At 42.2% G+C, this 15,691-nt stretch overlaps 1 protein-coding gene and 1 long non-coding RNA gene across 4 annotated transcripts in view; one reads left to right on the top strand and one right to left on the bottom strand.

Moving 5' to 3' along the window:
- Positions 1–15,691, bottom strand: part of ZNF410 (zinc finger protein 410) — an 18,721-nt gene extending 3,030 nt beyond the window's left edge. The window contains exons 1-7 of one of the 2 annotated variants that reach the window (XM_083838675.1): positions 15,558–15,691; positions 14,503–14,697; positions 5,293–5,428; positions 4,758–4,991; positions 4,261–4,452; positions 3,266–3,425; positions 2,224–2,405 (exon numbers count right to left, since the gene is read on the bottom strand). In XM_083838675.1, coding sequence (XP_083694801.1) covers positions 2,224–2,405; positions 3,266–3,425; positions 4,261–4,452; positions 4,758–4,991; positions 5,293–5,428; positions 14,503–14,535 — 937 coding nt within the window. In that variant the 5' untranslated portion in view covers positions 14,536–14,697; positions 15,558–15,691. Of the gene's footprint in view, positions 1–2,223; positions 2,406–3,265; positions 3,426–4,260; positions 4,453–4,757; positions 4,992–5,292; positions 5,429–14,502; positions 14,698–15,302; positions 15,424–15,557 lie in introns of those variants that run through there. The other variant, XM_083838676.1, reaches the window with a different exon arrangement.
- Positions 5,435–14,496, top strand: LOC310900548. 2 transcript variants are annotated; one of them, XR_014585213.1, is made up of 3 exons: positions 5,435–8,382; positions 9,325–9,545; positions 9,892–14,496. It is a non-coding gene; the product is annotated as an uncharacterized lncRNA (long non-coding RNA). The 2 variants fall into 2 exon arrangements; XR_014585214.1 differs by having other exon boundaries at positions 8,486–9,545.

Here is a 15,691-nt window from a genome sequence, read left to right as displayed (position 1 = left end):
ATTTATATTTATCTGTGAAGAAACAGCAATTCAAGGCACAATTTGTTCTCATAGGCTGAAATTTGTTACTTGTTTATATCTCCAGAGCTATTTTTGCATTTTTCTGCAGGATGATAAATTGGAATATGACTACACTAATGCAATGTAATATACTTAATATGTCCTAAACTCCTTTTTAATAAAGCCTTAAGTGAAACTAGAGCTAACTGTTGCTTGCAACATCCCACTAAAGAATTCAATATACCATGTTTAACATATACCATGTTTAACAATATGATTTCAAGCCTTTTTCTACACTGCTGTATCAGAGTAAGAAGTCTATAGCAGGTTAAGCAAGCTACTTGAGCTATTTCTATTGTCTAACATATATATAGCTCTGATTTCAGAGCAAGCTTGTTTTTAAAGGTGTTTCTACTCCGATTTTGTCTTTAAAAGCCCTCTCCCTATAGTTCATTCTCAGCTTTAAATCTGCGGTAGCATTCAACAGATCGATTGGTGTTACAGAACTGAAACACACGGCAGATTTCCAAATACTACGTGTACATTCTGGCTTGTTAGAAGTAGAAGGAAGGAAAGCTACCACCGACAAAAATAACAGCACACAGTTCCATCTATAAGAAACCCTAGATCTATTTATATCTGCATTTTTTAACAACTTTGGTCTGACATAACTCTTAATTGCACATGAACAAATTGCAGGTTAGAAAGTTGTTATTTATTCTTCCAGAAGCTACTGCTCTGTCGGTTGCAAAACACTCTATCATGGACGATTGTGCCTGCGTCAGCCGGGCCTATTTACTTCATCTGTGCTTTGGCTGGGAGCTTTAAGTGCAAAAGAAAACTGTACAAACTATGGTTACTGTTACTACACATTCAAAATTTTATTATTGGCATATATCACTTTTTACTACATCCCAACATCTGCCCCCAAACCATGTGTTCTAGTTAGACTGTGAATGCTTTAAAATAGCAACGTTTTTCCATGTGTATCTACAATGTACCTAGCATACGGTAGAGTGTTTAAAGCAGAAAGCATACACAGCTGTTGGCAGCCCACATAATTTTTCATTTTACTAGAGATGCCTTGCGCTCTCACAGTTGTCAAGGTTATTTTGAAATGTTAACCAGCTCTAATGCAACCTGCATAGGCCATCAGGGAATCTCTAACAATGTCCTGAGAGGCTTGAACTGAAACATTTATTTCAGTGGTGTGTTAACCCCAAGGCTTAAAAAACAAACAAGCAAAACCCTCAGAATATTCACTATCAGCTTTGCTAACTTAGACTAAAATTTCCGATCATTTCAGCAGGAACTTTTGCAGCTCTCTCAAACACCTTCCTGGGATAAAAGCACCTAACGCACTCTATGCAGTTGTCAAGACTTCAGCTGGTACACCAACCTCTAAAAATACTGACATGGCAGAATCAAATTCTGCACAGGAGACAGCATAAACAAACCATATATAAAATACAGCACTATGAAATTAAGGTTCTTGTTTTATTTAATATAAAAAGCTGAGTATGAGTTAAGAGTACACAGGCTCCAATATATGGTAACATCCCGGATTAGCATTAGCACAAACACAACAGTTTGCATGCCAAAATGCTGTCTTCTAACTATTGCCTTTTTCTGTTAGACTTTGCTGCTACATTTTTAATACTGATTCCACTGTACTCCTTACTCCCTAAATTTCCCAAATGTTCCCATTCTACAAGCAGCATACATAATATAAGGTAGTCAGATTCAGCCAGATGTCAGTACAGCTACAACTGCCTACCAGGACTTCACACTGAAGAAACATCTAAGTTATTGTGCTTCTCAGGAAATTAAAACAGCTTCTTTATAAAAACAATTACAGCAGTGGTGTTCACTGGCTATTCCATTAGGAATGGTCTACTCTCTCCCAAAACAGAGAGATTTCCCCCACGCACAATCAAACAACTCAAAGGGGGAAGAGAGATCTTCAGAGCGTGGGTCTGAGAGGAGCACAACACCATCATACAGTAGTTCCTGTATGAAATTATACAGGGTAGTAAAAGGGGTAATCTGTTGGTTAATCTGTCCCACAGATCAATGTGAATTAATAAAAAAGGAACATTAATGAAGGCCAGAGATATACAAGCATATGATTCTCAAGAGCTTGAGGACGGAGAAGGGAGCGGTTTAATCCTCAGTAAAGACCCCACCACTGCAGACCACAAATAGGTGAAGTCTAAAACACACCAGTGTGAATTCGCAGGTGGTTCTTCAGATTTCCAGCTGTTGTGAATTGTTTCCCACAGCCCAGCTCCGTGCATACAAAGGGTTTTTCACCATTGTGAGTTCTCATGTGCACCTTCAGCCTCTGCAAGACATAAAAACTTTTTCCACAGCCTTCTGCTGGGCAGGTGAAGGAGCGATCATTCCTGCAAAGCAACAAAATAGCTGTTTCATAACCACCTACTTCAGTATATTTTTCATAAACACTCAACTTCTTTTATCTTTGATGAAATAACAAGCAGAAACGTTTAATCCAAAATGAATTATTTCTGAAAATGAAGGAACTCAACCAAAGTGAGTGACCTATATTAGTCCTAAGGAACTACCACATAGCCAGAGTTTGGGTTGTCCACCGGAAGAAATAATTCAGGTAATACCTTTGCACCATATTACCTTGCCTAGAAAAGATGTACATTGACCTGGAAAGATGTAGGAAAGCAGTGCAACAGATTATACACAAAGGTCATAGATTTTCAGTCACTAGAGCTTCAAAAATAATTGTATGCGTACATATAACACATGCAATTACTGCTGGCCCTGCCTCAGGACAAGATGATGGACACATATCTATTGGAGTCCTTCCCAGTTTTCAAGCTTCTCATCTACCTTACTGACAGATCATTTCTCAGCCAGAAAAGATGATGGTCAGGTTTTTTTTTAGAACAAGCAACTCTGTTCATGGATATATAAAATATGATGGCATCCCACATGTTCTAATGTTCACTGTACCATAAAAGTAAGGTACGCACATAGTGACTGTTAATTGTCTTTACTGAGCACCTGTTAAAATACAAATATTCTAAATCCAACACTAACAAGAGCCTGAGAAAATAATCTAAATCTGGCCAAAATGTTTCAACATAACCATCCTAAGGCAAGCAAAGGGCCTAGTATATCTAAGAGTAATACCAGGTTTCACAGCTCGCTGATGTCAAAAAATAATGCTATCCCAAATAGAGCATGTTTTTATCAAAGTCAGAACAACATATATCTTTATTCTGCTCACCGGTGTGTTTTCAGATGATATTTGAAGTGAGCTGGCCACACAAACGTCCGATCGCAGCCTTCAACTGTGCACTTCAGCTTCCTTTCCACACGAGATAAATGAGGAATGGGGCTAGAGTCTTTCGGTTGCCCATCTCCTGAACAAAGATGAACATTTTCACCTGGAAGAAAAAGCCCACCAAAATCTGAAAAAGTTCCATATTACCAAGATGTGTCAAATTTAATAGATAAAAGCAGCATCATATGTGATACAGGACTATAAAGTAGATATGTGCCTGGTTACTGATTGTTTACTATGTCCTACACACAGCTACCCAGCCCACAACAGGAATCAGAGATTTGCAAACCTTACCAGGCCCATAAACTATTGCCAGCAAGCTATCCATACAAGACCAGCCACTACCAGACGAGGCTTATCACAAGAATAGAAAGCCAATGCATCAGAAACTGTAAAAATAATCTCTATGTCAATAGCAACCGTCCAAGTAGCAGCCAGGATAACTACTTTTAAGAACACGTTAGGTAAAAGAGATACTGCATTTGTTTGCAATTCTTTATTGAAATAATTGTCACCAAGTATGTGACTAAGTCCAATTACGTATTCTTCAGAAAGCTGATCTTGAAACCAAGTGGAGCTAAGAAGAAACCTTGAGTTACAGTACGCATTAAAAATACACTTGAAAGTGAAAATGAAAGTTGAAATACAAACAACTGCAGTCAGAAAGAAAATACTCTTTACATGTACCAGAGAACAAGGGGACTGCAATGGAACTGCTGGCTCCACTGAAGCTCGTTCCCTGAGAAAAACTGAGGAGCCTATGTATGTTACAGAAAAATTACACGATTGTTCTGTATAACTCTGTCACTGACAGTTTCAGGACACATCAGAATAGCTTAAGAGCAAGAGAGAGTGAAAGAGATAGGAAGAAACAAGATGAAACTAGAGGTCTCGTATGGAACACTCAAATTTTGAGACAGAATCAGGAGATATCCTACCACTATTGCTTGCTTTGGCATTCTTAGCGAGCTGTGCCCGAGTGGCAGCAATTAAACTGTCATGGGCCAATTCTTGCACTCGTAGGAACCACGGTGTACTGCTGTCTGTGCTATCATGAGAGAGAAAGTCATTCCCAGAATCTTCTGCTTCATCTTGAACAAACACCAAGTGCTCTGCTGGAGAGCCCAACCCTAGAAAAAAAGACAAGCTCATGAAACAGAATTATGACGTAATAGTGGGAAGAGGGAAAGTTCTTTCGCTTCCCAAAGGCTAGCATTCATGGCACAGATGTAATAGCTCCACGGAAAAAGTCTTCACTGACCTCTGCGTTGGAGGAAGCTGTTGATGATTAAATGCTGCTGAAATATCCAATAATGCCCAGCAAATTTCGTGATCTTTCCCCTTCATAAGCAGCAGGGACAGAGATGTACTTGTATCTCCTGCATTCTGTTGTCTGAGACATATCCAGTCAGGTGACAAACAGAAGGAGAATTACCTGCTCTTGTTAGGTTGAGAAGAATAAATGAAGTGCTGTCACTGGGCTGGAGGTCTTGCAATAAACTGGAAGTCTCTGATGATGACAGAAGTTCAGATGGTTTCTGTACATTCTGTGCCCTTGTTTCCTCTCCATCAGGACCCACATTTACCTGCAGGCTCCTCAAGACAGCAGATGAAGAAACATCTTTGGAAGAATTAGTGTGACTTGGAGAAGTGAGATCTCTTTCATCATCTAGTGAAGAAAGTTAAACCAAAGAAAATAAAAAGTATAAAAATACTATGACGAAAAGATACCTATGAATTATTTTACCAGAAAAAAAAAAAAGAACACTTTAGATTTTGGGTGAAGAAGGAAATTTCTAGGTAATCAGACTTAGCTGTTCAATTAGAAAAATTTCAGTCATCCTTCTGAATTTGTTGCTCCATCGCTGGAATGCGTTATCAGCGAGAGGCAGGGATGACATACTACAGTGCAGCAATAAAACCACCTTTATAAACAGCATCTTCACAAAGATCTCCTGCATAGACTTTACCTGGCAACATGAGTCTGTTGCATTCTGAGGTCTCAGTAACAGGAAGGAGAGACAGGCAGGTGATGTCTTTTGGCTCCGATTCCACCAGCCCTTGCCCCAGTGGAATAGAAGTATTCTGAACAAACTGAACCAGCAGCTGGAAAGAGATATAGAAGATTAGGTGAACAGCAGCATACATCATTAAGAAGGTACTAAACCTACTTCATTATTCCCTCCTTGTAGGAGTAGCCTCTACTCCTCTCTTGTAGGAGATGCAAAAGACAACTATTACCATCAAAGTAAACGGAAGCTTTTCAGCTTACATTAATGGCAAAGAATGTATCACTTGTATTTGTCATTTGTGAAATATAGATTAAAGTCTCATTTCTTTAACAACAATTTCTAGATCATTGCAGACTATACTGAAGGCTACTTATGCTATCTCATATGTTCCTTTTTAATTCATCTTTTATCACTCGATACTTGACTGCACTCTCACCTTCCAAGCAAATATTTTCCATGCTCAGCCTTAGATATAGTTATCTTTTTAAAAAATACTGGCTTTAAACACTTAGCAAAGAAAGTTGGCCTTTTAAATAAAAAGCAAGCAAGAGAAAAGTCACAAAGATATCTAGCTAATGACTATTCAAAACTGGCAGATAATGATCAGAGAACAAGGCTGGGATGACAAGAGGAGGGTGGGGGCAGACAGCATCATCTGTTCAAATCAGTTATGGCTAAAACCATCAAAGGTGAACAATTAAAGCCATTGTCCTTAGCGTGAAACCCAACCACTAAGGGGATTCACCAGAAGAAACTCCAGAATACTATAAAAAGTAAAGGGGGCTGTTACATAAAGGGGTATAGGACTTACTCTGGGTTGCACTTCCTGACAAGAAATTTGGGGACTTCTTATGCGTTGTTTAAGCAAAAGGCCAAAGGCAGGAAAAAAAGGAGGAGATCAAGGTGGATCAGGGCAGAACAAACACAGGAATATGGAGAAAGGGGGATAAAAGAAGGCCATTATATGTAAGCAGGAAGCCAGGCAATTCACTGGTCTGGCCAAGCGCTGTGCCTAACCATCACGGTCTCTCCTGTCTTCTCATGAAACTGTTCACGACTGTCTCCTATGGGATCACACTCTCCAGTGTGTACGTGTGTGATGTAATAGCGAATGTCAAGCCAGGCTAATTGGCAAGTAGGATGAGAGGTGTGGGGCCAGATACTGGAGTAACTCATGAAAGGTTTTCCCTGAGCAGCAATCCTCAGAAACAGGATCAGGCTACTTCTGCCGTCTGTGTTTATGTGGGAAGGTGCCAGCATCCTGTGTGCGCACCTATTGAAAACTGTGCTAAACCTCATTACCGGCTGGATCTAAGACCAGAAATAGGGAGCAGCTCTCATCCTAATGGGCCCCGCAGGTCATTCAGTCCAGCAGATTCTGCTATTCTTAACATCACCGGCTCTGCCAAAGCAAAAATTAATTCCGAGTAACTTATGAAAATCTGGAGTCATAAAAAAAGAACCTGAAATTCAAAACGGAGCTAGAAGTCAGAGAAATGCCCTTCCTCACTCCTGAAAGTATTCCCATATTTAATCAAGTTCAGAGCAGCAAAGCATGCGCCTTGTTTAATCATTCTCTCCCCTTGACAACGTCTCAAAGCTGAAGCTTTTGTCACACTCCTGGATATAACGCTGGATTCCTCTTCACCTCCACAGCTCAGACACAGGATGAGACTCTCTTTTCCACTAGCAGTGCCACAGCAGTCCATAGGAAAATAGTCTGATTTAACACAGGATGTACTGCTGAGTGATAGGAGGTAGCACATCACAACTTTTGCAATGGACCAAACTAATTTTTTTCTGTGAGTCCACAACCTTTTCTGACAAATATTACCTCAAATTCCTCCCCTCTATGGAATTAAACTTCTGGGGACCAGAAAGACTGAAAGGGGTTATCTGTAACAGACTAGGCATATACCCTGTACTTCAGAGAAAGTGCCCCTAAAAACATATATAGAATCTATCTGGCTGTAGGTTCTGGCAAACAGACTTAGTCCTATACTCACATTCTCAAATATTTAGAAAAACATGGATTAAAATAAATACATAAATAAATAAATAAACCAAAAACATAACCCTGAAGTCACTATTCCTTATCTCTAGGAAACTCCTCAGTGCAAAGATCCTGCACTATGCAGCTATATGCACTGGGCTTCCTTTGTCTTTGGCATTTAGAAGGAAACTGTACAAAATTAAGTATTCAAAAGCTACTACCCTCATCGTTGCACATCTTAACACGTATTCATGAAGAGCACAGATGGAATTGTCTGTGCAGTGAGATGGTTCATCAGTGTCAAAAGAAAGCAAATTTAAAAAAGCACGCTCTGTTCACTTAATCACAATGCCACTTGCTTACAAAAAAAAAAAGAGTTGCCAGTCATTTGATCGTTATTTTGTACAAGTATGTTGTGAGTGTCTTAGCATTTAACTTTCAGAAAAACTGGCACCCAATTCCAAATTATTTCTACATTAAATACCAGCTTTCTGAGCCTTTCCTACACGAGGGTCAAGTGCGTTCTATCAAAGAAACTACAAAGAAAACAAGCTCCTTTAGGCTCTGATTTCTTTATGTTTATTTCCTCACATAAAAACACTGGAAATACTGAGGCTTCCTCAGTTTTACCTCTATGAAATACTGCTGCCAGGGCCTTAATTGTCCTGAGCGGTCTCACCTGGAGCACCCCCCCACCCTCTGCCCATGGGCCCATTTAAACCCAGCCTGGGGTGCTAGTTGTTTCCTGCTGTAGGTTTACATGTCTTTAGCTGTGTCTCTGGCTTCTTCTCCTGGACAGACCCCACACTGATACTGCAGCAGTCACTTCAGCCCCATCTTCAGCTGCTCCTGAGCAGGCTCCCTGGATGGTTGCTGGGCCAGGTTCACTGCTTTGCCACACCTGGGCCTGTCGATGGGCCCTGCTACCAGCACCCACCTCTGCCCGCTGTGTTCAGGCGCTCAGGAGCGTGCCCTGGTCAGTAAGGGGCTGAGCCTGCCCCTGCTCCCGGCTCACCTCCCTTAGCAGCAGCCTGTCTTCAGTGTCAACTGCAAAGGTAAATATTAAACCCTGAGGTCATCCAGATGGCGGTAAGCCGCATGGAGCTAGGTCATGAGCCAGACTGCACTTTGAAAGATTATTCTTTTTTCTCCCATTAGATACACTATAAAATTATCCACAAGCCCCAGTCAGAAGAGGGAGCTACTCTTGTGTTGTCAAAAAATATGTACGTGGTGAGAGGCCACCCCTGAAAAGCCTGCATTCTAGTTTAAGACAAAATGCATTGTGGAGGGAAAAAGAAAGAGAAGGGAGATAAGAGTAGCAAAGTAAGGCAACAAGAAGAAGCTAGACTAAAACCTATGAGCAGCAAAATGGTTCTAAATTATGGGGCTGTCTTTAATTTAAAAGCTATCCTTGATCCCAACAGCTATGTACTCTACCATGAAATACACATTTTATGGACTTTTCTATTTTTATACAGATGGTCTTAGATAAAACTCTTCCTCCTACACCAGAAAAGCTTTGCTTTAAAGCCTCCGCTCCAACACATCAACATTAAGCCACTAAGGAAAAGCAAAAGGCAGCAGCCACAAAACAGATACCCAAAAGAAAAGGGATCCTTTTAATTTCATCCTAAAGCAATAACAAGCTAGTATGGAGAATTACAGGGGGCAAAAGAAGCAGAAGAAAATAAAAGCACATGAATCAGCCTCGTTATTAAAATACCCAATTTAAAAAAAAAACAAAAAAACAAAGCTCACAAACTAAAACAAACCAATCATTAAGTATACCCTTCCCAATTCGACATCAAATAATTAAGGGAAAATTAAAAAGTGACATTTGCATTTAAACAGCTAGGTACTTTCAGAAACCTTCCTCCCCAAAATCACTAAAAACTTTTTTGTGATAATTAAAACAATTGAAATGGGGGGGGGGGGGAGATCATTGCAAACATTATGTGCAGCTTTCTTAACTGTCTTTTAATTTGTGTTTACAGATGAAAGTAAACAGGAAACTGTAAGGATATTTGGAAACTGGCTATTCAGCAAAAAGGACAAATAAGGAATAGGAAGGTAATTAAATATGCCGATGCACATCCTTTAACACTCTGCAGATAAGAGAGTAACAAAGAAAGAACACATGGGACGCTGATGGATATGCTCGAGTGCGAATGACTTGTGTGACCTTGAAGAAACTCAACCAGAAACTTTGTAAGAGGTAGGAAAACAACATTACTAAGGGTTACCAGCACAGGTCTTACAGCAAACAGCAAGCTGCTTATGGGATAGGAGAGGAATTGTGAGACTGGGTAAAAGTTATTATTAGGATGCCTTAAGCAGGGGATGTGGGAATGTGGAAGAACTGAGATATTTAGGGGAAGGTTCAAAGGCGGGGCAAGGGAGGGATCAAGGTGGATAGGGGAGGAACAACCATGGGGAACAGGAAGGGATGGGGATAAAAGGGGCTGACCGCATGTTAACAGGCTACATACAGGTCAGGACGCTGCTGTGCCTCATGACTGTAGCCCATCCCATCTTCTCAAACACTGCTTGCTCCTAAATAGTTTCCAAGTGAGTTTGTCCAATAAACTTCAAGTCAGACTAGCCTGTGAACTAGAGGAAATCACAATCTGGAAACTCAACATCCTGACCAGAGGCTGGATTAAAAAATAAAATAAGATGGCTGGATATGGATACTGGAAGGACTCAAGGTCTGACAGACTGGACAGATCCATGAATGTGAGTATGAATGTCAGCTGAAGGAGGACATGATACGCTTGCAGATTTCAAGCCTGATTACCTGATGAACAGGATGAGGATTAGGCCGTTTGTGATCTTCCTGTTCCTCATGAATGCTGTTCATGTTTGTGGATGTCTGTAAAGGTATTGTCCTTCCACCTATATTAGTGTTTATAGCCGTACCTGTCTGTGTGCATGCATGGGAGCAGGTTCAGCCTTGCTTCTGACCGGACCTTGGAACAGTCTAGGGGTCTCTAATCTGAAGGGACTTCCCAACAGGGGAGGAATCTCCTGGATGCAACAAGTTCAGCAGACTTTCTGTCTGTATAGTATCTGGCATCCCTGACAGGATCCAGATGGGCTTTAGGTATTCCTGAGATGGTGGATATCGAATACCTATGAAAGGAGGGGACTGATTCTTCTGCAAATATGCCCAAAGCATTAGTTTGTAACCAAACCCACAGAATGTCTTGGGGTACCTGAACAGGGATAGTAAGGGAAACTGAATGTAAAGAATATTACCGAACCACAAAACAAATAGTAGGAGGTGTAAAGTGGCTTTACTCTATGGCTGAGATCTGCACAAAAAAAGTCCCTTAGAATTCAATGTGAATTTTGATATTAATTGCAAAAGGACACCCCCAGTGCAGAGATTCAAACTTATGGGCCAGATGTGAGCTGTCCCTCCAAGGCTCATAGATTCTCTCAGTACAGGATGAACAAAGTTCAGCTGCATCTTCCTAGGAAGAATTTTTGTCTCTGCTTAACACCTTGTTGAATATATTCTCCTTTCCTTCTGCTGAAACACCACTTAACCCTGAAATACCTTTTACGCAGACAGTGTATGTACTAAATGTAAAATATTTATTGGCTCTTGTCACTTAATTGTCATCCCTGTTCACCAAAAAGAATGATCTCAAGGTCTATCACCACAAGCATTGCAGAATGCTTATGTTACCAGGAAGGCTTGGATAATGTCCCTGACCTGAGAGAGGGGAAAAAAATCTGTTTAAAGAACTGGGAATCCCTCTTAGGGAGCCCTTTAAAAAAAAAAAAAAGGCATTAGAGAAACAAAAATATAGCCGTCTAGGACAGATGTTCTGTAACAGACTCCCTTCATCAGATGATTCATATGCTAAAAAGTGGCAGACAGCTGCTTTGTTTGTGGTGGGGGTGGCTGGAAGGGAAAGGGAAGGGGAAGGCTGGCCTGATGCTAAGGTCCAGATCTGTCCTCCCACACAGGGCCAGGCTACGCTCCCAGAACAGCAGGGACCATGTTTTTAATTGGAACTGCTTCTGCTCTAAATTTAGCCAGTGAACCACTACAAAATAAAAAAGGTCAAAAAGGTCAAAATAACATTTACGCGGGGGGGGGAGGGAAAAGGGGCGGTAGCAGAAGGGGGTGGATGGCAGGAAGCTAATGGCTAGAAACAAGGATACCTTGCTCCCATATAACATCTGGGGAATTGCTTCACAAAAATCTCTCCTTGTGAGGTGCTGAGGGGGACAGAAGACGCTAAAATACCTCCCTCCACCCCCCTTTCAATAGCCATTTCAGTTTATAGACCAGATTTCAGTTTATAGACCAGAGCTGTAGTTCACTTGATTAACTATGCTAATGCTACCCAGGCAGCAGAAAGCACCCCGCAGTTCCGCAGTTGACCAGTGCGGTGGAGGTGCCTGGAAATATTTGCAATTGTAATGAATCGCCCTGAAGGCTTAAAACATGCAAAATGCAGATCTTATCAGTTCTCTGAGGAATCCAGGCAATGCAGCTTTGGGGGCAGGGAATCCAGAAGAAAAGGCAGATACATTTGCCCATATAAACTCTCTCCAAGCAGCTCTGTGATTGCTCATCAAAGGAAGATCCACCTCTATGCAAGCATTAAACATTTGCTCGTATGTTAGTGACTTCTTTAGCGATAAAAAGAGTACCAAAGAGGCTTATGAAATCCATTTGTAGTGCCTTGGTTAATATTCATCTAGATCCTACCTGTGTGTAAATACAATTGAATCTTAGTGAATACCTTTTTCACATAGTAGACTATATGAAAGATATATCTGTGGCTGTGAGAATTATGGTGCCATGGTTCACCGGATGATATAAAATCATGACAGACTTTCAGAGATGCTGGAACTGCTATTTGGGAAAGATATAGATGGGGTATCATTTCATTTCACAGTTTCACCTCGAATGGAAAATGGCATTAAGCTAGTAACCAACTCTCACGATCAGAACAAGGAAGAGGGTGTGTACAGCATTTGGTAATCCACAATAAAAATGAATCTCAGTTTATAGCATTGATCAAGCCTTGATGAAGATTGAGGAACATAGATCAGAAGACAGCATCTATAGAAAGAACAGCCTCTGTAACCACTGTAGTCTTCATGCATCCTATCAGTTCTTACTGGAAAATGACTTATTTGCGTTTGCTGGGAAGAAAAATGCAACTCTGCTATGGGAAAATAGGGCTATTATGTAAACACACCTAATAAACAAATACCTTAAGCTGGGAAAAGACAGGCCTGCTCATATTTGAGGAACAGGGGAACAAGCATTCCAACTGTCCTGTCCTCTGTTTGTCAGAAATAATCTAAGGGAATCCACCCCCTCATAGACCGAGGTCATAAAGTTCCCCCACCTTATCATTTAGAAAATTCGACAACAGTTTCCGTGAATTCAACCACAAGGCAAGGGAAAAAACCTCCTTGTGGCCCACCAAGCTGAGACTATGCAGTGCTACTGTGAACTTGCAGCTACGCTTTCTGAATGGTGTGATTGGAAGGACTTTGTTAAGAAGGAAATGCCTTACTACATTACTTAGGCTGTGGTGAGTTACCAGCATATATAATATAATGATATAATCATCGTTTCCTTTCAAATACCAGTTTAAGATACATGCTACATTGCATGTGGACTGAAGAATGAAAGAAGACTTGACAAAACCAATTCTATTTCCACCTGGGAACTTCCCCCAAAGCTTATTTCAAAGCAGTAGTAAGGTATCTGCTCCAGGACCATAGCCTTCCGAACAGGTAAAGCTGAGAAGTATAAAAGCAAGGAGAGAGAGTGATACAGTCCTCTGCACTTTTAAATGGGGGAGTATAAAGCTGGTTAATGGCTATTCAGCCTAAAAGACAAAGGAAAGGAATGGGAGAAGCAATAAATTTAAGACACCTTTGTGTTGAATGTAACAAACTGCAGACTTGTATCTAGCAAATTACAGATAAGAGTAACAAAGACTAGAAGTCAGATACCGATCAATGGGCCACTCACTGCTCAAGTGAAATGTAACTTGTAAGAAAACACCCTACTAGGTTATCTGAACAGGTCTCGTAGGAGAGACCAAATGGATAGGATACAACAGGGACAGCAAGATGTGTAAAACAAGTTATTACGCAATGTTCAGAGGGAGGATCAAAGGAGGAATCAAGGTAGGTGCGTGGAGGAAGAACTGTGGGCAAGGGGAAGATAAGAGAATCCAATTCTATGTTAGCCTGCTGAATTTCCTCCTATCTACTTACTAAACACTCTTCCTGATATTTTCCCTGCAAGTGAGTGTTCTGCTAGTGAACTTTCAGTCAACTAACACGTGAATAGGAGGAAACCACAGTCTGGAAAGACGCAAGATCCCAGCCAGAAACTGGCTAAAAAGCTGTGGGTCTGGCACAGTTACCAGAAGAACTTCAGGCCTGGCAGAGGCTGAAGACATCTGTGACTGTGAGTATGTGTGCAAGTTGACTGAGGGTACGGACATGTTCTGCTAACTTTAAGCCTGATTAACCTACAAGGAAGACCATGGCCTTCTGTGTTGTTTATGCTGTTAGTGTTTACCTATTAAAGGTACCTTAGTTGTGTATGTATTTCTTTGTGGCCAGCTGTGCGTGCACTGTGCACATTCATGTGCACATACATCTGTTATTGCCATTCCTGCTCAGGCATGGTGGTGGCTGAACCTGGGGGACAGCAGCCTCACACTGAGCAACCAGGATCCCCTGGGTGCAACCCTCTGCTGCTTCTTGCCAATTCCTTAGTGGAAACATGAGGACTTCAAAAAACAGAACTGGCTGACGTAAACAAAATAATCCAGACTCTCCAAAACTGAGTAAAGTCAATTTGGTTTGAGGGAAAGAAATAGTCAGTACAGTAATTTATTTTATTCTTGTAACAGAAAGAACATTATAATACTGAAAAAAAAATGTAACCTGAGAACAGGCAACAGTATTGGCTGAAATTGAGAGGAAGGAGGAAAGCCTGCAATAATCTTTAATCTTTTACCATTCAAATAAAAACATAAGAGTTAGAAAACGTCACTGAATAAAAACAACACTGAGAATTACTATCTAAGCAGCAAACTGAGTAGTCTCACTAAACTTTTTCCTAACTGTTGCCCATAAACTTCTCTGGGAACCAAACCCACTTGATAATTGCTCACCTCTGGTTTGGATTCTAACTCATCCGATAACATTGATTCAAGTGTCCGATTCCTGCAGCTGTCCTCAGCAAGGCACAGATTTTTTTTTTTTAATTCAGAGAGAACGCTCCCTGCTTATTCTCATATTTTCCTAAGCGTACAACTGTATGGTGGTCTTCCTGCATGAAGCTGTGTTCTGCAAATATTCAATTTAACCTAAAACAACAAAAAAAGAGGGAATGTAGAGGTAAGAACCAAAAAAAAAAAAGTCAGCAGGTGTTGCACATAACTGCAGAATGTACCTTGAAGTACTGGGAAAACTCATTCGAGTTCCTGCATTTCTGTTGTTACTGAGTCAGCAAAATAACATTCTAGTGCTGCAAAGCTCATTTTTGGAGGCTATTTTCCACGTTTTCTTTGCAATACGTACTTCTCATTGAAAAAATGAAGTGTTTACCTGGAAACTTATGGAATCAACTGAAAATCATAGAGCATGGAAGAGGGAGGGAGGCTGCGTCCCCAGGGGGATTATCCAAATGGCTGCTGAAAGGTAACCGTATACACTGAACCTGCCAGTGGGGAACCTCTGCTTTCCCTGCCAAGACGCCCAGCTTCTGACGGTGAGAAGTTCCTTGGCGGACACCGAGAGTCAGATAACTTTTGGGGTGACTCCCCTTTGGAGTTATTCCACCAGCAGCCGGCTGTTTGTTATTTGGGCTGGGAGGTAAAGCGCACCTAGCCTCACCTACCAGCACCGGGAGGCTGGCGACGGGAGGAGACCCGGCTACGCCTCCCCCCCCCCCCCCCCATCACAAACGTACCGAACGCGTTCTCAAGATAACGGCGGGACGGGGCCCTGGAGCCCCCCTGCGGGCCGTGCCGGCAGCCTGGCCCCGGGCCGGGCCGGAGCAGGCAGCGGGCGGCTCCCGGCATGGCGGCGCCGAGCCCCGGGGCCGGCCCCGCGGGGGGCAGCCGGGGCCTGCGGGGAGGAGCGGGGCCGCCCGCACCCCGCCCGGCCGCCCCGTCCCGTGTCCCCCCCGGTCCCGGCGGAGCCCCTGGCCCCCCCGCGGCCTTACCGGCATCTCCGCCGCGCGGATGTGACGCGGCCGCCGCCCGGAAGCGGCCGAGGAGCGGGGAGAAGGGGGCGGCCCCGGCTCGGCCCGGCCCCCGGCCCCGGGGCGGTGCTGGAGCGGGCACGGCTCTGCTCGGG

Source organism: Anser anser (genome assembly GCF_964211835.1).
Source record: "Anser anser genome assembly, chromosome: 5".
Classification (NCBI taxonomy): Eukaryota; Metazoa; Chordata; class Aves; order Anseriformes; family Anatidae; genus Anser; species Anser anser.
This window is presented reverse-complemented; position numbering and strand designations above follow the sequence as displayed.